This window comes from Cervus elaphus, chromosome 12 (assembly GCF_910594005.1).
Source record: "Cervus elaphus chromosome 12, mCerEla1.1, whole genome shotgun sequence".
NCBI classification, from domain to species: Eukaryota; Metazoa; Chordata; class Mammalia; order Artiodactyla; family Cervidae; genus Cervus; species Cervus elaphus.
This window is the reverse complement of record NC_057826.1, coordinates 79,190,374-79,213,426: the sequence shown is the minus strand read 5'-3', so window position 1 is coordinate 79,213,426 and position 23,053 is coordinate 79,190,374. Positions and strand designations below refer to the sequence as shown.

Below are 23,053 nucleotides of genomic sequence, written 5' to 3'. Positions count from 1 at the left end.
CGTCCCCTTCTCCTCTCGCCTTCAATCTTTCCCAGACTCAGGGTCTTCTGAGAATATATTATTCTCCTGTACAAAAATTCTGTTACCTTAATATTAATCCAAATGAGAAATTACTTCCTACATAATGATGCATAAGAAAGATCTATTTTCAGCATTAATATTCACATTCAGCATTACACTAAAAGAACCAGAGTTTGTGAAAATGCTCAAAAGTTCACCAAAGGCCTAGTGAACATTATCCAATGATGTTTTAATAGTTTATGTCAAGATTAACCTTCTCTGGTCAGTGTTACCCAATTGTAGGTTCTATGTGTGTTCACCTCCTGACTCTCACAGTAATATTGTTAGCATACAAGTTTGCAGAAATATTAATAGCCAAGGATACACATCTTCTTATACAACCAGCTGTTGTCCATAGAATCATGAAAAAAAGATCTATGACAGATCAATGAGAGTGAAAAATAGTTTTTATTGGGCTTGGTTCTGTTCTCTTCTAAGATGAAAGAAAATACAGTAATGGAAAATTTCTTATATTCTTAGTGTTTATTGCTTCACAGTTCCATTTAATTGAATATTGGCTGTTTTTTATTATTGAAACTTTGTATTATTCTTTTTTTTTTTGAAGGTTTCAAGTATACTTTATTTCTTCAAACATGCCATATTTTAATGGGTACATAGTACTTTTACTTGGCATCAATTATGAGTTGATTTTGAAGCAATTCATATTAAACCAGCTAGGATGGTTACTGTTCTCTCCATTCCTTTGGGGTGACTCTGCCAACAGGCGATGGGTTCCACTCTACTCCAATTTGTGTTGCCGTATATACCCATACAGCAACACAGAAAGTGGCTCCACTAGCTAATACGGCATTACCATATTTGTCATGGAAATCAGGTGCCCGCTTCTGGTGGATCTGTCTTGCCACTGCTTGCTGAATGGTTTGAACTCTCAGACGACTTAGCGCGTTTTTGGCCAAGGGAAACATCCTGAGGTTGAACACAAAACGGCTGAAACTACAGCTGCTGGCCTCTAGCAATTCGTCACCTACTACCCTTGCAGACTCCTGAAAAACTGAAACTTTGTATTATTCTTAATCAATTTTATTTCCAACTCTATTATCTGATATTAATTTTGATAGATTTTAATTCCCTTCTTCTGTTTTAATTTGTTTTTACTATTTTTAAATGACCTATCTTGGCCAACCTTACTGAATTTAACCTTTTAGAATATTAATTTTTCTATTGATTTAAGAAGAAATAGCCTTTTGGGGGGGGAGTTAGATGATTTACATTAAATCTGGCATTTGGTACATTTGGTTTTAATTCTTTCAGTGTTTAGGATTTGTCTCTTTGATTCTATGAACTATATTATCCCCTTTATCTTTGAAAAAGTTTTGGGAGACAAAAAACCCTGTTTTAAAGACACACATGAATATCTTAAACCACTCTATAAGCATTCTAATGATCTCTTTCCCTAATCAAAAGTATGTCCCACTCCCCTTCATGGAAGACAAGGCTGCTATTCTTTTTGTCTGTGCTTCTTGTTCCCTGTACTGATTTCTCATTCATAATTATTTTTCACTTTTTTTCTCTTTCATGTTTCCTTTATGATTTCTTTTCCTCAAATAATTAAGCTAGTGTCATAAATAGAGTTATCCTTTTAGAGTTACCCTTACTTCTTTAATGATAGTTGGTGTTATTAATTATCGGAGGTTCATTTTTAGCCATTAGCCATTCAAATTTCTGTCTCTAATTTTAGCTTTGCATAATGTATATTGCGGTTTTCAGCACTTTTCAAAAGAGGTCTCTGGCTGCCACATATTTTTTTTTAAGTTGGTTTGGTCTGAGAATGTCTCTCTGTTGCCTCCCTATACAAATGACTTGATGTGGCCCATTATTCCGGAGTCGCAGCTTATCCCTTCCATAGAAGATGTCAGAACAGTGTCATCAGACCTTGCTCATAGCAGCAGAAAAAGCCAAAGCTAGTCTGATATTTTGCTCTTTGAAAATGACCTACTTTTGCTACTTGAAAACTTGTAGAATTCTCTTTTTTTCCCCTTATAGTTTAAAATTTTTATGAAACTATGTCATGGGTGTTGCTTTTGTTATTGATTTTGCCTGGAACTTTGGACATATTCGCTGTAATCTTTTTTCAAATATAATATGTTTTCTCTGAGTATTGATTTTGAACCTTTTGTTGTTTTTTCACCTTTGAAAACCCCTTTAATTTGGAAATCAGATCTCCAAATTTAACAACTTCTATTGAATTATTTTCTTACTTTTTTTTTAAACTCTTTTTAAATTCTAAATACTAAAATTATGAATAAGGAGAGGATGAGCAGGTTTTTTTTTTTTTTTTTTTTTTTGATGTAAAGAAACCATGCACAATGGCAATTGTCATACAGGGAGGTCTTGTTTTAATAAGACCAGTTGACACCTGTTTGGTTGAATGACATGGATGGCAGCTGGGCCATCTTGTCCATTTTCAAATAGAGTAGAGAATTTACGGGTTCCTCTTTTGGTGAATGTGGTAGCAGCTGTAGTTAAAGATAAAGCAGGAGAATCTGTCAGAGATCCCTCTTTTCTACAGTCTGAGGAATTCTTCATGTAATCTGCCAAATATGTCAGATACCATTAAAAGACAATAGTGGTAAATTCTTGACATGAGGAGACATGAGGGCTCCGAACATTCAGCTTAGGTGGGAAGTCAAGAGTGTGAAGAACATAATGAACAAAGAAACGAGTCACACCAAGCCTCACAACAGCATCTGGGGAAAGGGAGAGGCATGATCCTGGTTGTGTGAGGACCAGAGATTCCCTGGGGCAGATATGTGACTAAGATATCCATCCACAGTCAGCAGGATATCTACCTATTTGAGCCCTGACCTAGATCCTGGACACGTGATTGTTCGGAGTCCAGGCCCGGGGACTAACAGAGGCCCTGGCTGATGGGCTGTGTCAGCCTGCAAGAAAGGAGGTGTTGGGAGGGCTGGCCCCATGTTCATGTGGATTGGCAGGGGCAGAGATGTGGGAAGTAAGAAGGAGTGGTCATGCTTGGGCCTGAGGATGAATTAAGACTGAGATCACTAATGCTGTACTTGCCTCAGTGGCGACTGAAATAAAAACAAGGGCTGGGCTAAGATTGTAGATGGCACGTCAGTGGCCCTGGCCGTCAGAATCTGAGTAATAGAAGTCTTTGGGAGCACAATGGCCACGTTTATGAGTACGGAAGGATCTATTTTCCTCATTTTTTCTCTCTATCAGAGTTGTTTGACAAATGCCTTCCAGTAATTACAGGTCTTTTCTTTGTCTAGGTTTCAGATCTGGCCCTTATACAATCAGACTGGAGGTTATGAAACCAGATACTGTATTTGGTGTAGTGATCTTCTTAAGGACTTCATCAATGATATATCTCTTTCCACTTGTTAGAGTCATACAATAAATTCTTTCAAAGAAAAGTGTGACTTCAAAGGAGTATCAGCCCCCAAAACAGTCCTGTTTATTTTGTATTTACTGGGGCTCCTAACACATACATTTGTCCATTCTTTACAAATCCCGATTCTACTAGGCTCTGCTTTCCTATCAAAGATTCTCTCCTTTGAAGTCCAATAAATTATGTAACATTGGATTTCTAGTCTCCATGACTCCTCTGCACAGGATGTTGGAAGGTGTTGCTGCATTTCTACCCCTTCAAAACATTTTGAACATAAGTAAAGTTATTTCTATCGAGGAAAACAGTTTGCATGGAGTTCATCTCCATATACTTAAAATTCTAAGTTCCTCACTTGCCACCAAGTTACTAAAGTTCACTCATTTTTAAATAGATTTCCACTTTCCTAAGAGGCTCTTACATATCCTGTCGTTACTTTTCTGCTGCTTTCCACAACAGGTAGGTAACTGATTTGATGGGAGAAATTATTTTGACATTTTATCCTTAATCAGAACAGTAAGCTTCCCCTAACCATAGTCTTAGTTACTGGTGTCTTGTCATTGTACACCGATTGCATTTTCCTCTCTAGATCCATAGCTCAAGTTTGAAATTGAAGATACATGAGACATGAGGACTGCATTTTGGAAACTGCATTTTAGAAATTTGTTATATTGATCCAGGAAAGATGGGCTTTCTCCCTCTTGTCCAGAAACTCAGAGACCATTGGTGTCACCAGTGTCAACATAAGGGAACTATTCTAGAGAGACAGGGAAAGGGCAGGATGATTAAAACACACATACACACAAGCAAAACTTCTGTCTTTTCTGGGATATCACTGGCATTTATGGGAACACTTACCACCACTTTTGAGGAATTCTGCTGTGGGGCTTAAAGATAATCTTCAAAGATGATCATGTCATGTAAGTCTGGGTTTCAAGCACTCAACAGCTAAAATTACCTGAAGGAACAAAGATCTTCTGGAGAGTGGGAGAGAGTGAGGGAAACTGGAAGGTGGGGCAGAGGTGGATCAGGAGCAGACCACGCCCGCAAGCCTCAGTTGGCTCCTGTTTTTAGCTATTAGCCACCACTGTCTTCACCAGCAGTGAATGAAAGAGACAGCGCAGCAGGGGCATGCCCAGTGCTAATCAAGTGCAAGTCGGACTTCAGTGAATGTTCTGGGGGATAGTCTGAGACAAGACTGCTTTTTTTTTTTAAAGTTTTTATTGAATTTGTTATAATATTGCTTCTGTTTTAAGTTTTGTTTTTTGGCCAAGAGACATGTGGATCTTAGCTCCCCAGCCAGGGATCGAACCTGCACGCCCTGCATTGGAAGGCAAAGTCTTACCCACTGGACCACCAGGGAAGTCCCTAGACTGTTCTTTAATAGAAGTTGTCTCCATCTATGCATAAGCCCACAGGGCAACTCCCCAAACTCAAAGCTTGTCCTCAAGTTCTGGTTGACTTGAAACTATTTTTGCAAATACATTTCTGTTTCTTTCTGTGCAAAGGAGCTTAGAAACTTACCCAGTCTCTCATTTGATAGATTAAAAGAATGAAGCATAAAGAAGTTCAGTGACTTGCCCAAGGTCACTCTGTGTTGAGTTTAGAACCACAGTCTTTGTACTGTACAAACTATCTCCATTCTTTCCCAGATTATACACTTATTTTTTAAACTTGTGTTGAAACTTAGACCATAGAATGTTTCTCTCAATTTTACACCTGTCGTTTCCTTGGTCAGGAATATTATTCTCCCTCTTGTTTTCCTGGCTTAACTCTTTCCATCTCCTCTTGTCCCTTCTAGACTAGGAGATGATACTCCTCAATGTGCTTATCCTCCATGTGGCCATAAACCCAGATCGTTTCCCAGTTACAGCATTTGTTGTATTCTGATGTATCAATATATTTGTCTGCCTATCCAGCTGGGTACGTCCTGAGGTCAGAGAACAGTTTATTTTATATACCTTCTATGGGATACTTGGCATTTATCTGGCTCTCAGTAGAAACTGTGAATTAATGTGAATGGAAGACTTAATGGGGCATCCCAGATGGCACAGTGGTAAAGAATCCACCTGCAAATGCAGGAGACGTGGGTCAATCCCTGGGTTGGGAAGATCCCCTGGCGGAGGGCATGACAATCTACCCCAGTATTCTTGCCTGGGAAATCCCACGGACTTAGGAGCCTGGTGGGTTACCATCCATGGGATCACAAAGAATCAGACATGATTGAGCAACTGAGCATACACACAGCTTAATGAATACAGCAGTAACTACATATATTGAAGAGTTGTTTTACTCTTGGCATTTACAGATATTAGGTTCAAAACACTACCAACTGAAATTGACTTGTCATGTATATCATAATAACTTATATTGGATTTTCACTTCCAAAAGCTGGTAAAGAATATCCATTCCTGTTGCCTCTGCAGTCAAACATTGGTTGGTTGTACCTGAGCCCAGGACAACCAAGGTGCTCAAGATCTTTCAACACAGAACAAAGTGGAAAGGCTAAATTCTTAAACAGTTTGGGCTCTTCTGATGGCACATGGATCCTCTTAAAAAGACACAACTCTATGACCCAGAGTTTCCAGAAAGGTCCCACTTTCAAGTGTTTGTTCCATTTTCCCCACAAATAGGCATATATTTTCAAGCCATATGTTTCTGTTTTGTTTAAGGAAGAGTGACTACTGTTATATACTCAATTCTAGCCCTGAATGATGTGTTAAGTTCATGATAAACACCTTATATTTAACAAAGCATCTCACCTAAAAAGGTTTTTGGATTTACTCCTATTGAAAAATAACTTAGAAATGTCACAGCACCTAAATTTTTTAAAGTATGTATCTCCACTCAACTACACATAAAACTTGGCTACAATTGTAAACATTATTCTAGTAAAGCCGAGAAAAATGTGTCCTTAAATCTGGGGGCTTTTGAACCAGCTCTGCCTTTTGGCCAGTTGGCTAGTCTTTTGCCTCTGACTCAAAATCATAATGGAATCTTTGACCTCATGTCTAAGAAGAAGGCTAGCAGCAGGCTTTAAGACTGAGGTATCCTCACCCCAAATGCAACCATAGTGTTTCCAGTGTTTACCTGGTGGAAGCCTCAGGGCAGTCTGACTGGTCACCAGGGGCAAGGAAGACCTGGACTATTGTGAGGGGAAGAGATGGTAGCTCTTGTTTGTTTGACTGATTGCTGCTTGCCCCTGGAATAGCCAAAAACAGAAGAGAAGGAAGTAAAGATGGCCTTTGATAAGGATCTGGATCTGGAGGGAAACCCCGCAGGAACAGACTAAGGTTTGTGAGAGAGTTCCCTGGTGGTCCAATGGTTAGGACTCAGAGCTTTCACTGCCATGAGTTCAGCCCCTGGCCCAGGAACTGAGATCCTGCCAGCCATGCAGCACTGCTACAACAAAAACAAAAGAACAACCGAGGTCTGGAGATGGTCCTACCCACCCCTGTCCATTTCACACATACTCTCGCTCCCTCTTCCAGAACCACCAGCCTGTGAACCCCTGCATGTTCTGAGCATTCCTGGTCAAGCACTTGTCACCCCAATACCAGACCTATGCTTGGCAGGGTGAGATGCAAGACGCACTGGTGGAGCAGCCCTGGAGTTCAACTCCGGTGGCCCTTTACCACCCACCTCCATAACCGCTTTTAGGAGCGGGTGAGATGACTCTTTGGAGCAGGTGGGTTCTAAAGAGGACAGATTCTTACTGAACAGATTGCAAGATGGATGAAAGGACTCAGTTGAACCATAGGAAACTGACCAGTTATCTAGACAAATAAAAAGATAGACATTTAGATATGACTGATGGACAGCAATATGTACACCTAGGCAGATATAAAAGCAGATCGTGATAGAGGAATGTACAGGAATGTACAGACCAATTACCATATTTGTTTTAACAATGTATCAGTTATTTGGGGCATATGTGTGCCTCTTTCTGGAAGGAAAGGATGGTCTGAGGGAGATCAAGGACAAAAGAACAAGAAGTGCACACATCTCTGGGAGCAGTATCAGCATGGGTGACAGCCAACTCATGCCACAGTTTCTATTCCTAACCTGCTCCCACCTCAACAATTACAGTAAAATCCCCAGCAGAACAGAACTGTCAGAAATTGAACTATGTGAAACCGTATGCACCACTTAGGTACAAATGAGATATTTTGTCTTAATCCATAAGTACATCTTAGGGTTTTGTAAAATAGCTCATAAACTATGGTTTATAAACTGGCTTGAGCTAATCTGCCCCCATGGACTCACGGTTGTTATTTATCACTTTCTCTCAAACTGAAATACAAGTATTCTGGATCATTAGTTAAAATGTATAAACAATTGATCACAGTCCTCTCTTACAGAGTTTCCCCTAAATACTATATAAACATGATATGACCGGAATAAAAACACAAAGGAATTTCTTTTTGGTCAATGGTTCCTAATGATGTATGGTAAGTGTTATACCTAATCAATTCCCTTCACTCCATATCTAGGTTCTACAATTTATCATGTCGGACAAACATGAAAGATTAGCCCATACTTCCAAGAATCTTAGACCATTCAACCTTTAAAAATGGTTTACCATCTTCTTGAGCAGTTTCGATTCTTTATTGCCCTAGAGCACTGGACTTGAGATCCAGTCTGTACCAAACAAATCGACATTTGCAGCCTGCTCTAAGAAAACTTCTGTATCCACACACTGCTATTCTTAAGTTCTGGGAAGATGGCTTTGGTGTCTTTACAGGCCCTTTGGAGCAGCATTTATGGACTGTAATGTCACATCTTGAGAACTTGAATCCTTAATGTATACTCTAAACCTTGATCAGACTCAATGATTTTCCATATATGGCTATCTAGGTCCTTGAATTCTCTTTGGAGCCAGATTTTCCAGCGTCAATTGACACATGGGTGTGAAAAAAGCCCTAACAGAAAGATGAAGGAAGGAAAAGTGGCTCCAACTTCAATACTGGAGAATAAAATGTCACCAATTTCTCCATCAATTGAAAGGTGGGGAAAAAAAAACTACCTAGTTTTTGCAAACAGGTTCACGTCAAACATCTGTGTTTCCTTTGCTATATAAGTAGCATCACTTTTTAAATTTAAATTGTGACATCGAGCACACATACAATGGAAAGACAAAAACAAAAATGTACACCAAGCACAATGCTTATCTCAAGATCAACACCCACACGACCATCACTCAGGCCAATAAACAGACATTGCCAGCACCCCAAAAGATCTCCTCTTCCAATACCATGCACCACTTCTCTCCACTACCCTTCCCCCAATATTCTGTTCATGGAAATCACCACCTGCTTCTCTTTGTATTTCTACCACTTAAGTACTCAGTATACCCCTAAATGCTATGGTTTATTTTCGCATTTTTTTCCTTTGAAAGTGAAAGTAAAGTCGCTCAGTCATGTCTGACTCTTTGCAACCCCATGGACCCACCAGGCTCCTCTATGGGATTTTTCAGGCAAGAGTACTGGAGTGGGCTGCCATTTCCTTCTCCAGGGGATTTTCCCAACCCAGGGATCGAATCTGGGTCTCCTGCACTGCAGACAGACGCTTTACTTTCTGAGCCACCAGGGAAGCCCTTTAACTTCACATAAATGGAATCATGCAGCATGGACTGTTTTGTGACTGGCTAACTCCATTTAATGTGCTTGAGTTTATACAATCTATGTTATCACATATATTGCCAGTTCTGCAGAGTATGCCATCATATGTCCACCAACAGTGGAAGTGTGTTTGCATTCCTCTTGCTCCACATCTTCACCAACATTTGATATTGTTGTTTTTTTTCTGGTGTATCTCATCACTTTTTATTTTTAATTTCCCTGATTACTAATGTGGTTGAACACCTTTTCTACATGTTTATGGGTCATTTGGAAAATCTGTTTTGTAAATGTCTGTTGGAGTCTCCCATTTTCTTTTGTTAGCTGTGTTTTCTCCCACACTATGATCTTACTTTTTTATCTTCTTAATAGTGTCTTTCGCTAAAAAGAAACTATAAATTTTAATGTAGTCAAATGTACTACTCTTTTCTGTATGACTGGTATTCTTGCATCTTGTTAAAGAAATCTTTCCCTACTTGGAAATCATGAACATATTCTCCTATAGTCTATGTTAGTACTTTTATTAGTTAAGTTGTCCCCAGTAATCCTGATTTTTAAACCCATCAAGAAGAGATATCTGATTTCGCTCAGTCATGTCCAACTCTTTGAGACACCATGGACTATACAGTCCATGGAATTCTCCAGGCCAGAATATTAGAATGAGTAGCCTTTCCCTTCTCCAGGGGATCTTACCAACCCAGGGATGGAAGTCAGGTCTCCTGCATTGCAGGTGGATTCTTTACCAGCTGAGCAAAAAGGGAAGCTCCAAGAAGGGATATGGGTCTTAATGATTTCCTCCCAGAATGCTCCTTGGGCTTCTTATGCAAATTTGCTCACTGTCTGGGCCCCAGCAACCTTCTATTTCCACATGTCAGCACTTTCTCACATACATATAACCTGTGGACTCTCTCTCTCTTTTCTCCCCCTCTCCCTCACACTTTCTCAACTCCTAGGTCTTGCTTTTTTTCCTTCCTATTTCTCTCTTCTGAAGAACTCTGTCTCCTTGTCTTGTTTAATCATTCTGCATCTCTACCCTTTACCCTCACAGGATAGCAGTGCTTCATAGATCCTTCCTTCTATAGAGAGAGGGAATGAGTTACAAGTTCTTTGGTTCCTTCCACTCTTCGGAACCTGGCTTGGCTGTAACATCCATCCCAGAACCATCTTTCTATCATTCTAGCTTATTTATTCTTCTATTTTTATTTAATTAAATAGGAAGGAATTACTCACTTTATTCTCCACTTAAATACCATACTTGAGATTTAAAATCACATCTGGCAGTGTACCACAGGGTGCCAAGTAAGACTTTACCCATATCGCTTTAAATTTCTTGATATCTTGTTACGCTTTCCATCACTCATTGGAACAATTAGTTCAGCTTCCTTAACCTAAACACGCCGCTTCCCAGATGTAAGCAGTGTTCTAGCTTCTTTAAATCATGGGAGCAGCAGGTTGAGTTTATTTTCCTCACTTCATAGTGTATTCTTACCACCGATGTGTACAAGTCTCCACTCTTATTTTATTTATTTACTTATGTATTCTTTTTTATCCCCAACCTCCTCTCCAGTTTCCCTCCCCTCACAGGTATACACACTTGATTTATACCCATTCTTACTAAAATAAGCATTGTCATTTTGTGTGCATACTTTTTAAGTTAACATAAATGGTATTGTGATGTAGATTTTACTTTACTCAGCACCATGTGTTTACTCATGGCGGTGTGTACATCTTATGACATTGGATTTCACTGTATTTCATTCACCACAGGAACCTCAGCTAAGTGCTGCCTCACAGAACAAGAAAATGAAGATGGAGCTGGGACATCTTATTGTTAAAAGCAATGATACATTCAGGCATTTCTTAATAATTCTGGAAAAGCTAGGAGGCCAGCCTGAAAGGAGCAGACCCACCCACCCGTCATTATCTAAAAAACCATGATTATGCCCGATCAGTCTTAGAAAAATCCTGACTTCCCAGAGATCCTGCCTGGCACAGTCATTAGCTTTCCTCCAATTCAATCTCAAAGACTCCTGGCTACTTAAGGGGGGATTACAAAAACTGAAGTTATAAAATATTTATTTATTATTGAGGTATAGTTGATGTATGTGAAGTTATAAAATTTTTTAAGTAATGTGATAAGAAATAAAGAAACAAACCGCTGAAGTACTGTATCTCTGAGAACATAGAGCCTCCCAAGAATGGGTGCATGGCAACAGCAGTCAGGACCTTTGACTTTTGCAGAAATATGAAATAGCCTGAGACAGTCTGGCAGCAAATGAGATGCAGGACACTTATGGTGCTAGTGGTAAAGAACCTGGCTGCCAATGTGGGAGACATAAGAGATGCAGGTTCAATTCCTGGATCAGGAAGATCCCCTGGAGGAGGGCATGGCAACCCATTCCAATACTTTTGCCTGGAGAATCTCACAGACAGAGGAGCCTGGCGGGCTGCAGTCCAAAGGGTCACACAGAGTCAGATGTGACTGATGCGACTTAGCACACATGCACGCTTAGCACAGACATGCATACTCTGCATCTGTGCGGACATCTGTGGGGGCAGGCAGTGGTGGCACCAGCGGGGGTTTCATCCTTTAGACAAGCTTGGCAGAGCCAGAGTTCTCATCACGTTAAAAGAAAGCGGAGAGAAACAAGATGTTTCCTGTCACGGGACAGTCATGGAAGGAGCTTATCACTCACCTCCTTCCCTACCGAGCTCTGAGAATTACATGGAAGGGGACAGATGGAGTCACAGTTAGCATCACCTAAATTGAAGAATGGGCCTTTCCACTACCTCCCCTCTAAATGAAAGGTAACAGGCAGGGTAGAGCTGACCCAATGTGTCCAGCAAATTTCAGGTCAAACGTCTTCAACTCAGAGCAGAGCCCTGGCTTAGTTGGACAAAAGCAAGCCTTGCATACTAGAGACTAGAAAGGTCATTTGAGCCCACCACACCTAAGTGCAGTGGCCCAAGGGGAATAGACAGGGGACATCGCCTTGCCTTTGTAAGCCCTCCTTGGTAAAGTGGACCAATCTATCCACTCCTCAGCTTACCTTGTGCTCAGATGCTCAGTCGCGTCCAACTCTTTTTTGACCCCATGGACTGTAGCCCGCCGGGCTCCTCTGTCCATGGGATTCTCTCAGCAACAATACTAGAGTGGGTTGCCATTTTCTCCCCCAGGGTATTGAAGTCACGTCTCCTGCATTGGCAGGCAGATTCTTTATCACTAGCTCCACCTGGGAAGCCTCAGCTGACAGGGAGAAGTGAATAAGGCAACCATGCAGAGCGAAGGCAACACTTTTGAAAGGGCTGAACTATTGTACAAAGTGTCTTTTTTATGAGCAGAACCAAGAATGTGCAGAGAAAGTTCCCTCTTGCAAAAGTCTATGGAGTTCCTTGGGAGCTGATGGGGTGGAGCCAAAGAAATAGTGATTTGTGACACTTGTTATGACCTTTCTTCTATACACACACATATAAATAGCTTGGAAATCCCATCCACATTTTGGAGGCCTTATTGTAGGGATTCCAATATTGAAAACTTCCACATCCCCCAGATGGGTGTGGGCCTTTCCACCTCTCGGATCCAGGCATGGCTCCTTACATGGTGGCCAAATGCTTCCTGATTGGTGCCGTGGAATAAAGATCACCACTTCAAGAACCAGGGGAAGAGTGGAGGAAACTACTGTGCTTGGATGAAGCGTGAGGATGGACCACCAAAGCCCCAAAATGTGAGGCAGAAAGAGCCCATTCAGCTCCACTGTGAGCCGTCCAAGGGGGCAGCGCACTTTCACCTCGCTTGAGAAAGGTCATGAGTGTGCCCAGGAAGCTTATGTGGAAGATGACACCTGAAGACACTAACTTGTTTCCAGAACCAGAAAGGAAATCCATGGTAGATATCTCCCCCCATCCCCAACCCCCAGAGACCCATTGAAATGACAGAATAGGTCATTGGGCAGGCAGTGAAGGCTGCAAGAGCAGGCACATTGCAGAGACAAACAATTTCTGAGACAGAAAAGAAATTCTTTTTTTTAAAAAGTAAGATAGGAACAGACTTAGAGGCTTACCTCTGTTACCAGAAAAGAATCCTTGAAGACCTTGCTGCATATATGAACATGCGGAGAGCAGCAAGGGTCTGCATGTCATATGCCTAAACACTCCGAAAGGCAAGAGAAGAAAACCTCAGCATGTGCACTGGTGATGAAGAAACCTAAGGAGAGAACAGGGAAGAGGGACTGTCGTGGGAAGGAGTGAAATAATATGATGGCTCCAAGATAATCAGAGATAGGAGCCTGAGTTTTTGTTTGTTGGATGGTTTTGTTTTTTCTTTAAACCTCTGAGAGGTTGAAGCTGCGAATAAGAGAGAAGAAAGTTCAAGGAATGAGGTGCGAGTGGATGAGATCCCGAGTGGATGGGGAAGGAGTTCCCTGGAAATAAAAGACTCACCTCCTTCACTGATGTGATGTGTGGGCTTTCAGGGAGGAGTAGAAACAATGCAATTCATTGTAAGGCGGGAGCGGGGAAGGGTGATGAAAACCATCTGATTGCCACTGTCCTCTCTGTGAAGGGGGCAGCAAGGTCCTTGCTCAGGGTGAATAAAGGTGAAACTGTAGGGAAAGAGTGGTGCTAGTTTTCAAAACCCCATTGGGGAGAACTGGTGAGGGACCTGGGGACCTGGGCCAGCTGTGGAGGGGGTGTGAGGGAAGGGTGGTGGGGTCACGGCTGGGTGTTGAGGAAGGTGGTGGTGTGAGCCCAGAGGACATGGACGAGGACTAGAGTGTAACAGCCGTTGGACTGGAAGGGCGCCCCCTGTGTGGGATGAAGCTGGGGGTCTGTCTGAGACACTGCCCCTTCAGGGCCCCAGATGGCCCCAGCTTCCTGTGCTCCTGAGAAGAAATTGTTTACCAGAGAGGCCGTCGCCTTGAGGTGATGACAAGAGTGACACATGCGGAGGGGAGCCGGAGCCACCAGCACCATCCGGACCTGGAGGCTAGAGGGTCAGGAGAAAGAGTGAATCTCAACGAAAGCAGAGAGGGAGGGGGTGGGGCTACTAATCCGACTCCTTACTTAATAGCTGAGGAAAATGAGGACCGGAAAAGGTAAAGACAGTGGCAAAGGAGGGGCTCTTAGCAGATGGTCTGCTCCAATTCCCATTTATTTCCATGCTCCCAGGCAGGGAGGCGGGGAGGCAGACAACTAAGAGAAGACGAATCTGCTCTTGGAGCCCCAGTCTCCCGAGGGTTGGCTCTTGGGTGTGCTCCTGGGCCACTGGGCATGACGTTTTTAATTGATGTTGGTGGTGTTGTGCTCAGTTGCTGAGTCGTGTCTGACTCTTTGAGACCCCACAGACTGTAGCCCACCAGGCTCCTCTGTCCATGGGATTTCCCAGGCAAGAATACTAGAGTGGGTTGCCACTTTCTTCTCCAGGTGATCTTCCCAACCCAGGGACCAAAGCCACGTCTCCTGCATTGGCAGGGAGATTCTTTTGCCGCTGAGCCACCAGGGAAGCCCTGACATTTAATACCACTTCCCTAACTCCCCAGAAAAAGACTCTGTCTTTTCTAGCATCTCAGGATGCTCGAGGGCTGGTGGCAAACACGGAGGGGCATCTCCTGAGGAAGGAGGCAGGGGTGAAGAGATGGAGCACTGATGTAGAGATGCCATTTGGAGGCCAAGCAGCTGCTCCTATCTGCCAGCTTCACAGGGAAGCTAAGGTTAGAAGTTTCAAAACCAGTTCATTGCCAGTAAAAAAAAAAAAAAGATCAAACACAGACTTCAGCTCAGCAATTGCTCAGCAGCAACTCTATCCCACCACCTCCTTACTCTAGATTTCCTTAGAACTCATCTACAACACCTCCAAGAGGCCTGACCTTCGTTCTCCTATCCAGTCATCATCTGGTTCCCTGGGTGAACTGCAATATCTATACACAGAGCGACAGCCTCCAGTCCTCGTGGTGGACATCAGAGCCTCAAGGAAAACCCAGTCACCACATCGTTCTCCACAGTGATATATGTAGCTGGCGTCTGGAGAACACAGGAAGAACAGAGTGTCCACAGTCCTCTGGCTGCCCCACCCTGTGTGAAAGGAGGACAGAATTATGGTCTCATGTTTCATGTGCTAATGAACTCTGACCTCTGGCCCTGCTGACCTTGCTGGAGGGCCCAGTATACCTCCATCCCTGGTTCCCACCTCCCAGGCTCCTCCTGTCCTCTAGATTCCAGCTCCTGGGCTGCGCAACCCCAGACTCAGTGAGAGGAATTACCAATAAATCAGGATGCAGTCTGTGTTCTGGGGAGACCTCCCACCTCTACCATCCACAGAAATTTTTTTAGAGTTTGTACAGCTAGATTATATTCACGCTGAAAAAATTCAGAGAGTCAGTGCTAGATAGGATTGTGAAGGGAAAGAGATGCTGCTCTTCGCAGATGTATGTCTTTGGGGAAAGATGGTTCTGCTTAGGACTGGGGCTGGGGATCTTCTCACAGAGGACAGAACCCTGATTCTGCTACAGAGAAGTGAGAGGCTGCTGGTCTCAGAGCCCTGAGGGGCTTGCCGGGCTCGGGAAACACAGGGTAGTTGACGTGTGAGTAGCTAGCAGTTGCTGAATTCTAACCACTTCTTAGCTGGTTTTGATGAGTCCTGGAGACACGCCATGCACCCAGATGCCCTGTGATGCCAGCTCCAAGGCCAAGGACTTGGTAAGTCCCAGCAAGGCAGTTTGCTAGTGGTATAGGTCCAGCATCTAAGAGGAAAAGAAACTAAAAAGTATTCTCTTGGTGGGGCTTCCCCAGTGGCTCAGCGGTAAAGAACCTGCCTGCGATGCTGGAGCTACAGGAGGCTCCGATTGATCCCTGAGTAGAGAAGATTCCCTGGAGAAGGGAATGGCAACTCACTCCAGTATTCTTGCCTGGAGAATTCCATGGACAGAGGAGCTTGGCGGGCTACAGTTAGTAGGGTCGCAAAGAGTCTGAAGCAACTTGTCACGCATGCATGCACTCTCTTGGTGAGGGCAGGGGCTCCTCCTGGGCGCCAGGGCTGTGGAGGATGAATCTGTTCACTCTTAGACCCACCTAATGCTCCTATTCCACCCCTTGGAATTACCAAGGAACAAAATCGGAGCAGGAGCAGAATGAAGCCTAGGCTTAATGAGAAGTCAGGGAGGCAGAGGTTATGTTTGCGAATGCTCGACCCAGAGAGAAGAACTTAGGTGCAGGGTCAGGAAATGGGACTGAAGAACCCAAGGCCAGACCTCTGCCCTACAATGACCTGGTCGACCTTGAGAAAGTCACTTAAGATCTCTAGGTCTCAATTTATAAGCTCTCCTTTTTATAGCCACAGGAATGCCACATAGGGAACACCAGATAGTCTATACTGCCCCCTGGTGTGAATTTTTGAAAGAGCTGTCCTCTGAGCCTGTACAGCCTCTCTAGTGCCTGACTTGGTGAATGCATGTTTAAGACGTCCCCTTCCTTCAGGAGAACAGAGTGCCTCTCCAAGGTCCGTGGCTTTGCAGGCAGAGCATGAACTGGATGTCAGCTCTCATTTGTCCCCGGACCTGGTGACTTTGCACAGTGAACAATCTGTACAACCATCCACGGTGGCCCTAAGGATGTGGGGATTGAATGAGATAAAGGCAATAAGTGTGATTTTAAATGTAGAACAGACAGATGTTCAGTGTTGTACACATGATTTTTTTTTTAATCACACAGGATCAGTATCCACTTCCCTGACACCCTGGAATCCACTCCTCTGCCCTCTTCCAAAGCTCCCCACTCACTGTGTGAGATACATAGACGGCAGCGTGGCAATCAGCACCCCAGAGCCTCCGCTGTGAGGAGACAGACAGGAGCGATGAGGTGGAAGGGGAGCCCAACTGAGAAGCCAGATGTTCCCAGAACTCGGGCTTCTGATGAGGAGACAGAGCTGAGCTATAAGAAGAGGGAAAGTGGGGATGGAGCTGGGAGTCTCCAGGGAGAAGTAAAACCTTTGGGGATGTTGGGGGTGCTGACACAGCCTCTCCTGCTGGGAAAGCCCAGGACTCCCACAGAACCAGAACCAGCCACAAGGGTGGGGCCAGTTAGCAGCTGGGTCTCTGGAGGACAGTCTGGGAGCCTGGAGGCAGCGGTCAGAAAGTGCAGCCTGGAGATGGCCACTCCCATAGTGGGGAAATGCATTTAGAGTCACCTGAATTGGAAACCTGGAACTGTTTCTGATTCAGATGAGAAGAGATGAAAAGCAAAAGGGGGAGAAGCTCAGCTACAAGAGACCCCAGAGGCAGGCAGGGGAGGGGGCTTCCTCTGGCCTCAGGTGGAGGGGTTGGGCTCTCTGGATGACACCACCTGGCCCTGTGCTGGGCACCTGCCCTGCCATGCTGAGAGGACAGAGCCCATCAGGGGCTATCGGGGATCCTTGAGGGTGTGGAGTCTGCTGGCTACATTCTCTCCAAGTGGTCCCTCTCACTGCATTGGCCACATTCCCCTGGGACCAAACAGCCTGCAGCGGTGGATCAGGAGGTGACAGGGGACAGACTCTGGCATCTGGATCACACTCCTTCTACCTGCTTTCCTTAGGATATTCCACTTTGGACTCCTTCCCCAAGTGTCCCCTTGGCATGGAGGTGAGCAAGGCAGAGTCGCCCCAACTCCACCGGCCTCCCTGCCTTCCTCATCCTCCACATGGGGTAGCGTCAGCATGGCTGGGTCCTCACATTCACATCCAGGATCTGCCATCAGAACCAGGTGAGGAGGCAGCCACTGCCGCTTGCTGGAGTCCCGTGGTGGGGAGCGGGGGTGTGGGTGCACGTCTCCCAGAGTGCAGAGGAGGGTCCAAGGGATCTGCCCACCCACCAGGAGCACTTGGTTCATGAAGCCTTTACTGTCCTTCACTCATAGACTCTCCTCAGGGCACAACCCTCCAGAAAACCAGTTCAAGGAAGATAGTATCAGGAGAGGACATTAGGGAAGCTGGGGTTGGTGCCTGTGTTAATGAGGAGAGGTGAGGATTCACACAGGGTAAACAGCAGTGCTGTTGCAGGAGCAGATGCTGAAATGTGTGTTTCCTAGGGAAGCCTGAGGCTGGGCAAAGGAGGGAGAGGAACTTGGCCGAGAAGGCCAGCAATGTGAGAACCAGAGAAAGAGAGTGCGGCAGGTTCTGCCAGAAGAGAAGGGTGGGGTGGTGAGTGGAAGAAGATGCCCCACAGAGGGAACGGCCCACCCGGACACAGGACCCCACTCTGTCCATGCGGGGGAGGGGTCAGGACGTGCCCTCCAAACAGCCGGGGAGGGAGTTCTGCAGAGGCAGCCCGGCACTGCCCGGCAGTGCTTGGTAGATCCCATCTGGGATGGTGGGCAATAGCTCCTTTTCTCAACTGTCTGGGGACAGATGAGGCATGGTCGGTGCTAGTGGCAAAGAACCCGCCTGCTAATGCAGGACATGTGGATTCGATCGCTGGGTCGGGAAGATCCCCTGGAGGAGGAAATGACAACCCACTTCAGTATTCTTGCCCGGAATATCCCATGGACAGAGGAACCTGGTGGGCTACAGTCCACGGGGTCGCAAAGAGCTGAACACGACTGAAGTGACTTAGCGCACACGCAGGCACGAGGCGTCCCTGGGACAGCCAGACTGGAAGGATCAGAGTGGGTGCCAGTGAGTCCAGAGTGCAACAGCCTCAGGTTTCTGAGCCAGAGAGAGGACCAGGCCCTGAGGGCGTATGTCCCTCACATCTGGGGCTTCGAGTCAGGCTGGAGTAGGGGAGGTCTGCAGTGTATCTGGCCACCATGCAGACTGACCTAGGTGTGCTCTACCCAGTGGGACCAGAGGCTGTGGCTCCAAGGTAAACAGGGGCACCTGGGAACATGTGCAGAAGTGTGAGTAGATTTGGGAGAACCTCACAGCTCTGTGCTTCCCAAGCCTCACCTTGTCCCCCACCTGCTCACTGCTCCAGGGAGCTCCCCACCCGGGGGTTGCCCACAGGACTCACACCAGGAAGTTGATGCCCCTGGCACTCTAGGGCCTAGGGAGAGACAGAGGGTAGCACAGAGGGTGAGGAAGAGACAAAACTGTGGATCAAATACCCCCTCCCAGGGCTGGTCAAGAGGGATCAGGAGTAGAGGGCACAGAGCCCTCACCACCCGGAGCTGGCCCTGCTCCGGCACCCAGACCACCGGCCTTTGCTGGTGGATACCATTCTTTGCTGTCCAGGTGTGGCCACGAGTTGTGTTGCTCTGCTGTGCTCCATCTCCTTTTCCTAAAGATGCATCCTGACGTATCTGCCCCTTACACGCTGGAGAGTGCAACGTCTTGATCAACTTGCTTAAGGAATGTCACAAACATTACAACATTCGGAAAATTCCTGGTCATTTGATCTTGACCAGGAGATGAGAAAATACTTGAAGGATGAGTCCATGGACAAGAGGAACAAGAGCAAGGAGTCTGGCAACACAAGGCAGAAGAGACTTCCTAATCCTACAGAGGAATCTGAAAGACAGATCGTATTTCCACTGCATGCCTTGGCTGACAGACGACCCAAGGACTCTTATTTGGTAGGTGAAGGAATCCTGTTGAACTTGGTCTCCAGAATCTTTGAAGGGAAAGTGACCCATGAGAAATCCAGCCTTGGAGAAATCTGGAAACCCTGGATCCAAATATTTGTCTGACAGAAAGTACTCTCCTCTACCAACGCACTTGACTTCTGATGTGTTTCTGCCCTTTGCCTATGCCAGTTAACTTTATAGTAACTTATCACCCCCAATAATATCATTGATTTTAATCATTCAAAGAAAGAGAAGCATCCTCCCTCCCTCCCTAGTTACCCAGGAGGCCTTGGCCGATGCGAGTGGATCCTGGAACACTGACCATTTGCTGCCCACTTCACTGTGGCCTCATGCAGGGTTTCTCTCATCTGAAGACCCTCTTGGGAGAAAACTGGACGGTGCCCAAGTTAGAACCCTACACTTGACCTGAACTCAGCTCCCAGCCCTGTTGGACTCTCTCCTTTCACCCTTTATATGCCCAGGCAAACCCCTCTTCTTAGCTTCCCCTCATTTCTGGAAATCTTCACTCTTTAAGTCCCATATACCTGGAGTCTCTTCTCTGGAAAATTTATCTGGCTGATTCCCACACCCCTTCAAAACTCTTCAAAAATGACTGTTTCCCTGTGAGCCCGCACAAACAGCACCCCTCCCACCGTGACCACGTGGGCTCCCCAGCCTGGCATCTCTCTTGCTGCAGTCCACAGAGCAGCTCCTGCTCTGGGCATCGTCCCAGCTTCTCTAGGCTTCGGGCATTTGTACCCTGCCGGGCCCTGCCAGGCCCAGAGCCACCGTCTTGGTTAAGAACGTGGGTTTTGGAGTGAGGCAGACCTCAGTATCATCCCTGACACTTAAGATGTGTTTCCCACCGTGAAGCAGTTATAGCAACATTGAGCACCTCAGAGACTAATGTGATGGGGTGTTGGTATATGTCTGGCACATGTGAAATGCCCTAAATTATGTTAAGGAAAGCAGAATTTTGACTTCCCTAGGCTGGGCATGCGTGTTCTCATCTCTGCACCCGTATCACCCCCATCCCTGGTCCCTCACCATGGCCACCAGCCGCTCTCGGTCCTCAGCCTTCCCCCACAGGGCACACAGGGTGTGCATCACGCTCGGCCCCTCCCCCTGCAGCGCTGCCGCTGCCCCGTCCACGTTCTGCTGCTGCCAGCTGCTGCCTACCAGGAGGACTGTGTCCTGGGCCAGATGCCAGGGGATGGCGAATCTGACCTTGTGGGCAGAGATGGCTGTGACAGCTTTAGCCCCATCCTTACCTCCTCCTGGGATCCTGATCAAATGACATAAAATGCACTCTCCAGCATCCCCACCTCCGAATCTGTCTGAGCAGAAAAGAGATATTAGCTTTTACTGAGCACCTACTATGTATACCAAGCCTTCAATTGTTTTATCATCTATTCTATCACAAAGATATTACTATCCAACTATTATAATATTCTACAGAGGTGGTTACATAAAGTCACAAATTGCTCAGGGACACAAATTTGGAGCCCAGATTCAAATCCAGGTCAGGTCAGAGTCCAAAGCACCTGGTCTATCTTCTCACTTTGCCCCCTGGGAAATGGGAGAATTTAAGACAGAAGCTCAACCTTGGAAAGATGATGGCAATTCCACCTCTCCAACTGCCCGGACTTAAGACTTTGGAGTCATCCTTGATTCCTCTGTGTCAGACCCCACAGCTGCTCCCTCAGAAAATCCTGATGGTTCTCTCACTGTACACCAAAATGTAACATTGTCACCACTTGCACTGCTATTGGTGGTGGGAGCCACCACCATCTCTATCTCTGCTTCCATCTTTGCCTGCCTAAAATCTGACCTTGACACAGAAGTCTGAGTGATCCTTTAACATGTCAGCCAGAGCAGGCGTCTCCTCTACTTAAAAACTTGTGGTGACTCCTCATAGCATGCAGAGTATAGGCCCATCTTAGTCTGTTGGGGCTGCTATAACAAAAGGACCATAGACTAGTAGCATATAAACAACAGAAATTAATTTCTCACCATTCTGGAGGCTGGGAAATCTGAGATCAAGGTATCGGAAAATTTGTTTTTTGGTAAAGGGCTGCTTTCTGGTTCACAGCCGGCTGCTTCTTGCTCTGATCTCACTCAGGGGAAAGGGTAAGGGAGCTTTCTCAGGTCTCTGCTGTGAGGGCACTAATCCTGTTATTCATGTCCACCCTCATGACCTGGGCACATCCCAATATCCCACCTCCCAATACCATCAACTCAAGGTTTAGGATTTCAGTATATGAAATTGGCAGGGGCCATAAACATTCAGATCATAGCAAAACCCAAATCTTTACCATGACCTTGCTGTTTAGTTGCTAAGCTGTGTTTGACTCTTTGCAACCCCATGAACTGTAGCCCACCGGTCCATGGGATTTCCCAGGCAAGAATACTGGAGTGGGTTGCCATTTCCTTTGCTAGGGGGTCTTCCTGACCCAGGGATCGAACCCGAGTCTCCTGCGTCGGCAGGCGAGCACATTCTTTACTGCTGAGCCACCAGGGAAACCTACCATGACCCAGAAGGCTGCGAATGATGTGTGCTGCCCCTTTGCATCTCTGACCTTACTACTGCTCTCCTCCCAGCCACACTGGCCTTCTTGGGTTCCTCGAACATGCCGAGCACACTCCTGCCTTTAGGCTTCTGCACTGACTATTCCCTCTGCTAAAATGAGTTTCTCTCAGGTAGCCACATATCTATCACCTCCTCCTTCTTCAAGACTTTGCTTAAATGTCAAGTCCATTGTCCCATACATCCCTGATCTCAACAAAGCCCAACCTAGCCACTCTCTACTCCCCTCTCCTTCCAGCACTCTGGATCCCTCTTGACTTTTCTACCATACTTAATGCCTTCCAACATACTATGTCATTTACTATTTATAATGTCTCTTGTGTATTGCCCATACCTACTGCCAACACTATAAGCTCCAGGAGAACACTGATCTCTATCTGTCTTGTTCATTGATGTAGCTCAAGAGTCCAGAACAGTGACTGACAGTATTGAGTGATAGTAAGCAGATGACACCACCCTTGTGGCAGAAAGTGAAGGTGAACTAAAAAGCCTCTTGATGAAAGGGAAAGAGGAGAGTGAAAAAGTTGGCTTAAAGCTTAACATTCAGAAAACTAAGATCATGGCATCTGGTCCCATCACTTCATGGCAGACAGATGGGGAAACAGTGGAAACAGTGTCAGACTTTATTTTTTTGGGCTCCAAAATCACTGCAGTTGGTGACTGCAGCCATGAAATTAAAAGACGCTTACTCCTTGGAAGGAAAGTGATGATCAACCTAGATAGCATATTAAAAAGCAGAGACATTACTTTGCCAACAAAGGTCCGTCTGGTCAAGGCTATGGTTTTTCCAGTGGTCATGTATGGATGTGAGAGTTTGACTATAAAGAAAGCTGAGGGCCGAAAAATTGATGCTTTTGAACTATGGTGTTGGAGAAGACTCTTGAGAGT

At 45.4% G+C, this 23,053-nt stretch overlaps 1 protein-coding gene and 1 pseudogene across 1 annotated transcript; one reads left to right on the top strand and one right to left on the bottom strand.

Moving 5' to 3' along the window:
- Window positions 1-610: 610 nt before the first annotated feature.
- Window positions 611-1,072, bottom strand: LOC122705267 (cytochrome c oxidase subunit 7B, mitochondrial-like). Its single transcript, XM_043920534.1, has one exon. It carries the CDS (start codon window positions 984-986, stop codon window positions 744-746), a length of 243 nt encoding a protein of 80 aa, XP_043776469.1. The 5' UTR covers window positions 987-1,072; the 3' UTR covers window positions 611-743.
- Window positions 1,073-19,298: 18,226 nt separating this feature from the next.
- On the top strand, window positions 19,299-20,880 carry LOC122705851 (annotated as a pseudogene).
- Window positions 20,881-23,053: the final 2,173 nt, after the last annotated feature.

Excerpts from the sequence above, each read along its gene's own strand:
- LOC122705267 (XM_043920534.1), bottom strand. The coding sequence starts at position 986 with ATGTTTCCCTTGGCCAAAAACGCGCTAAGTCGTCTGAGAGTTCAAACC.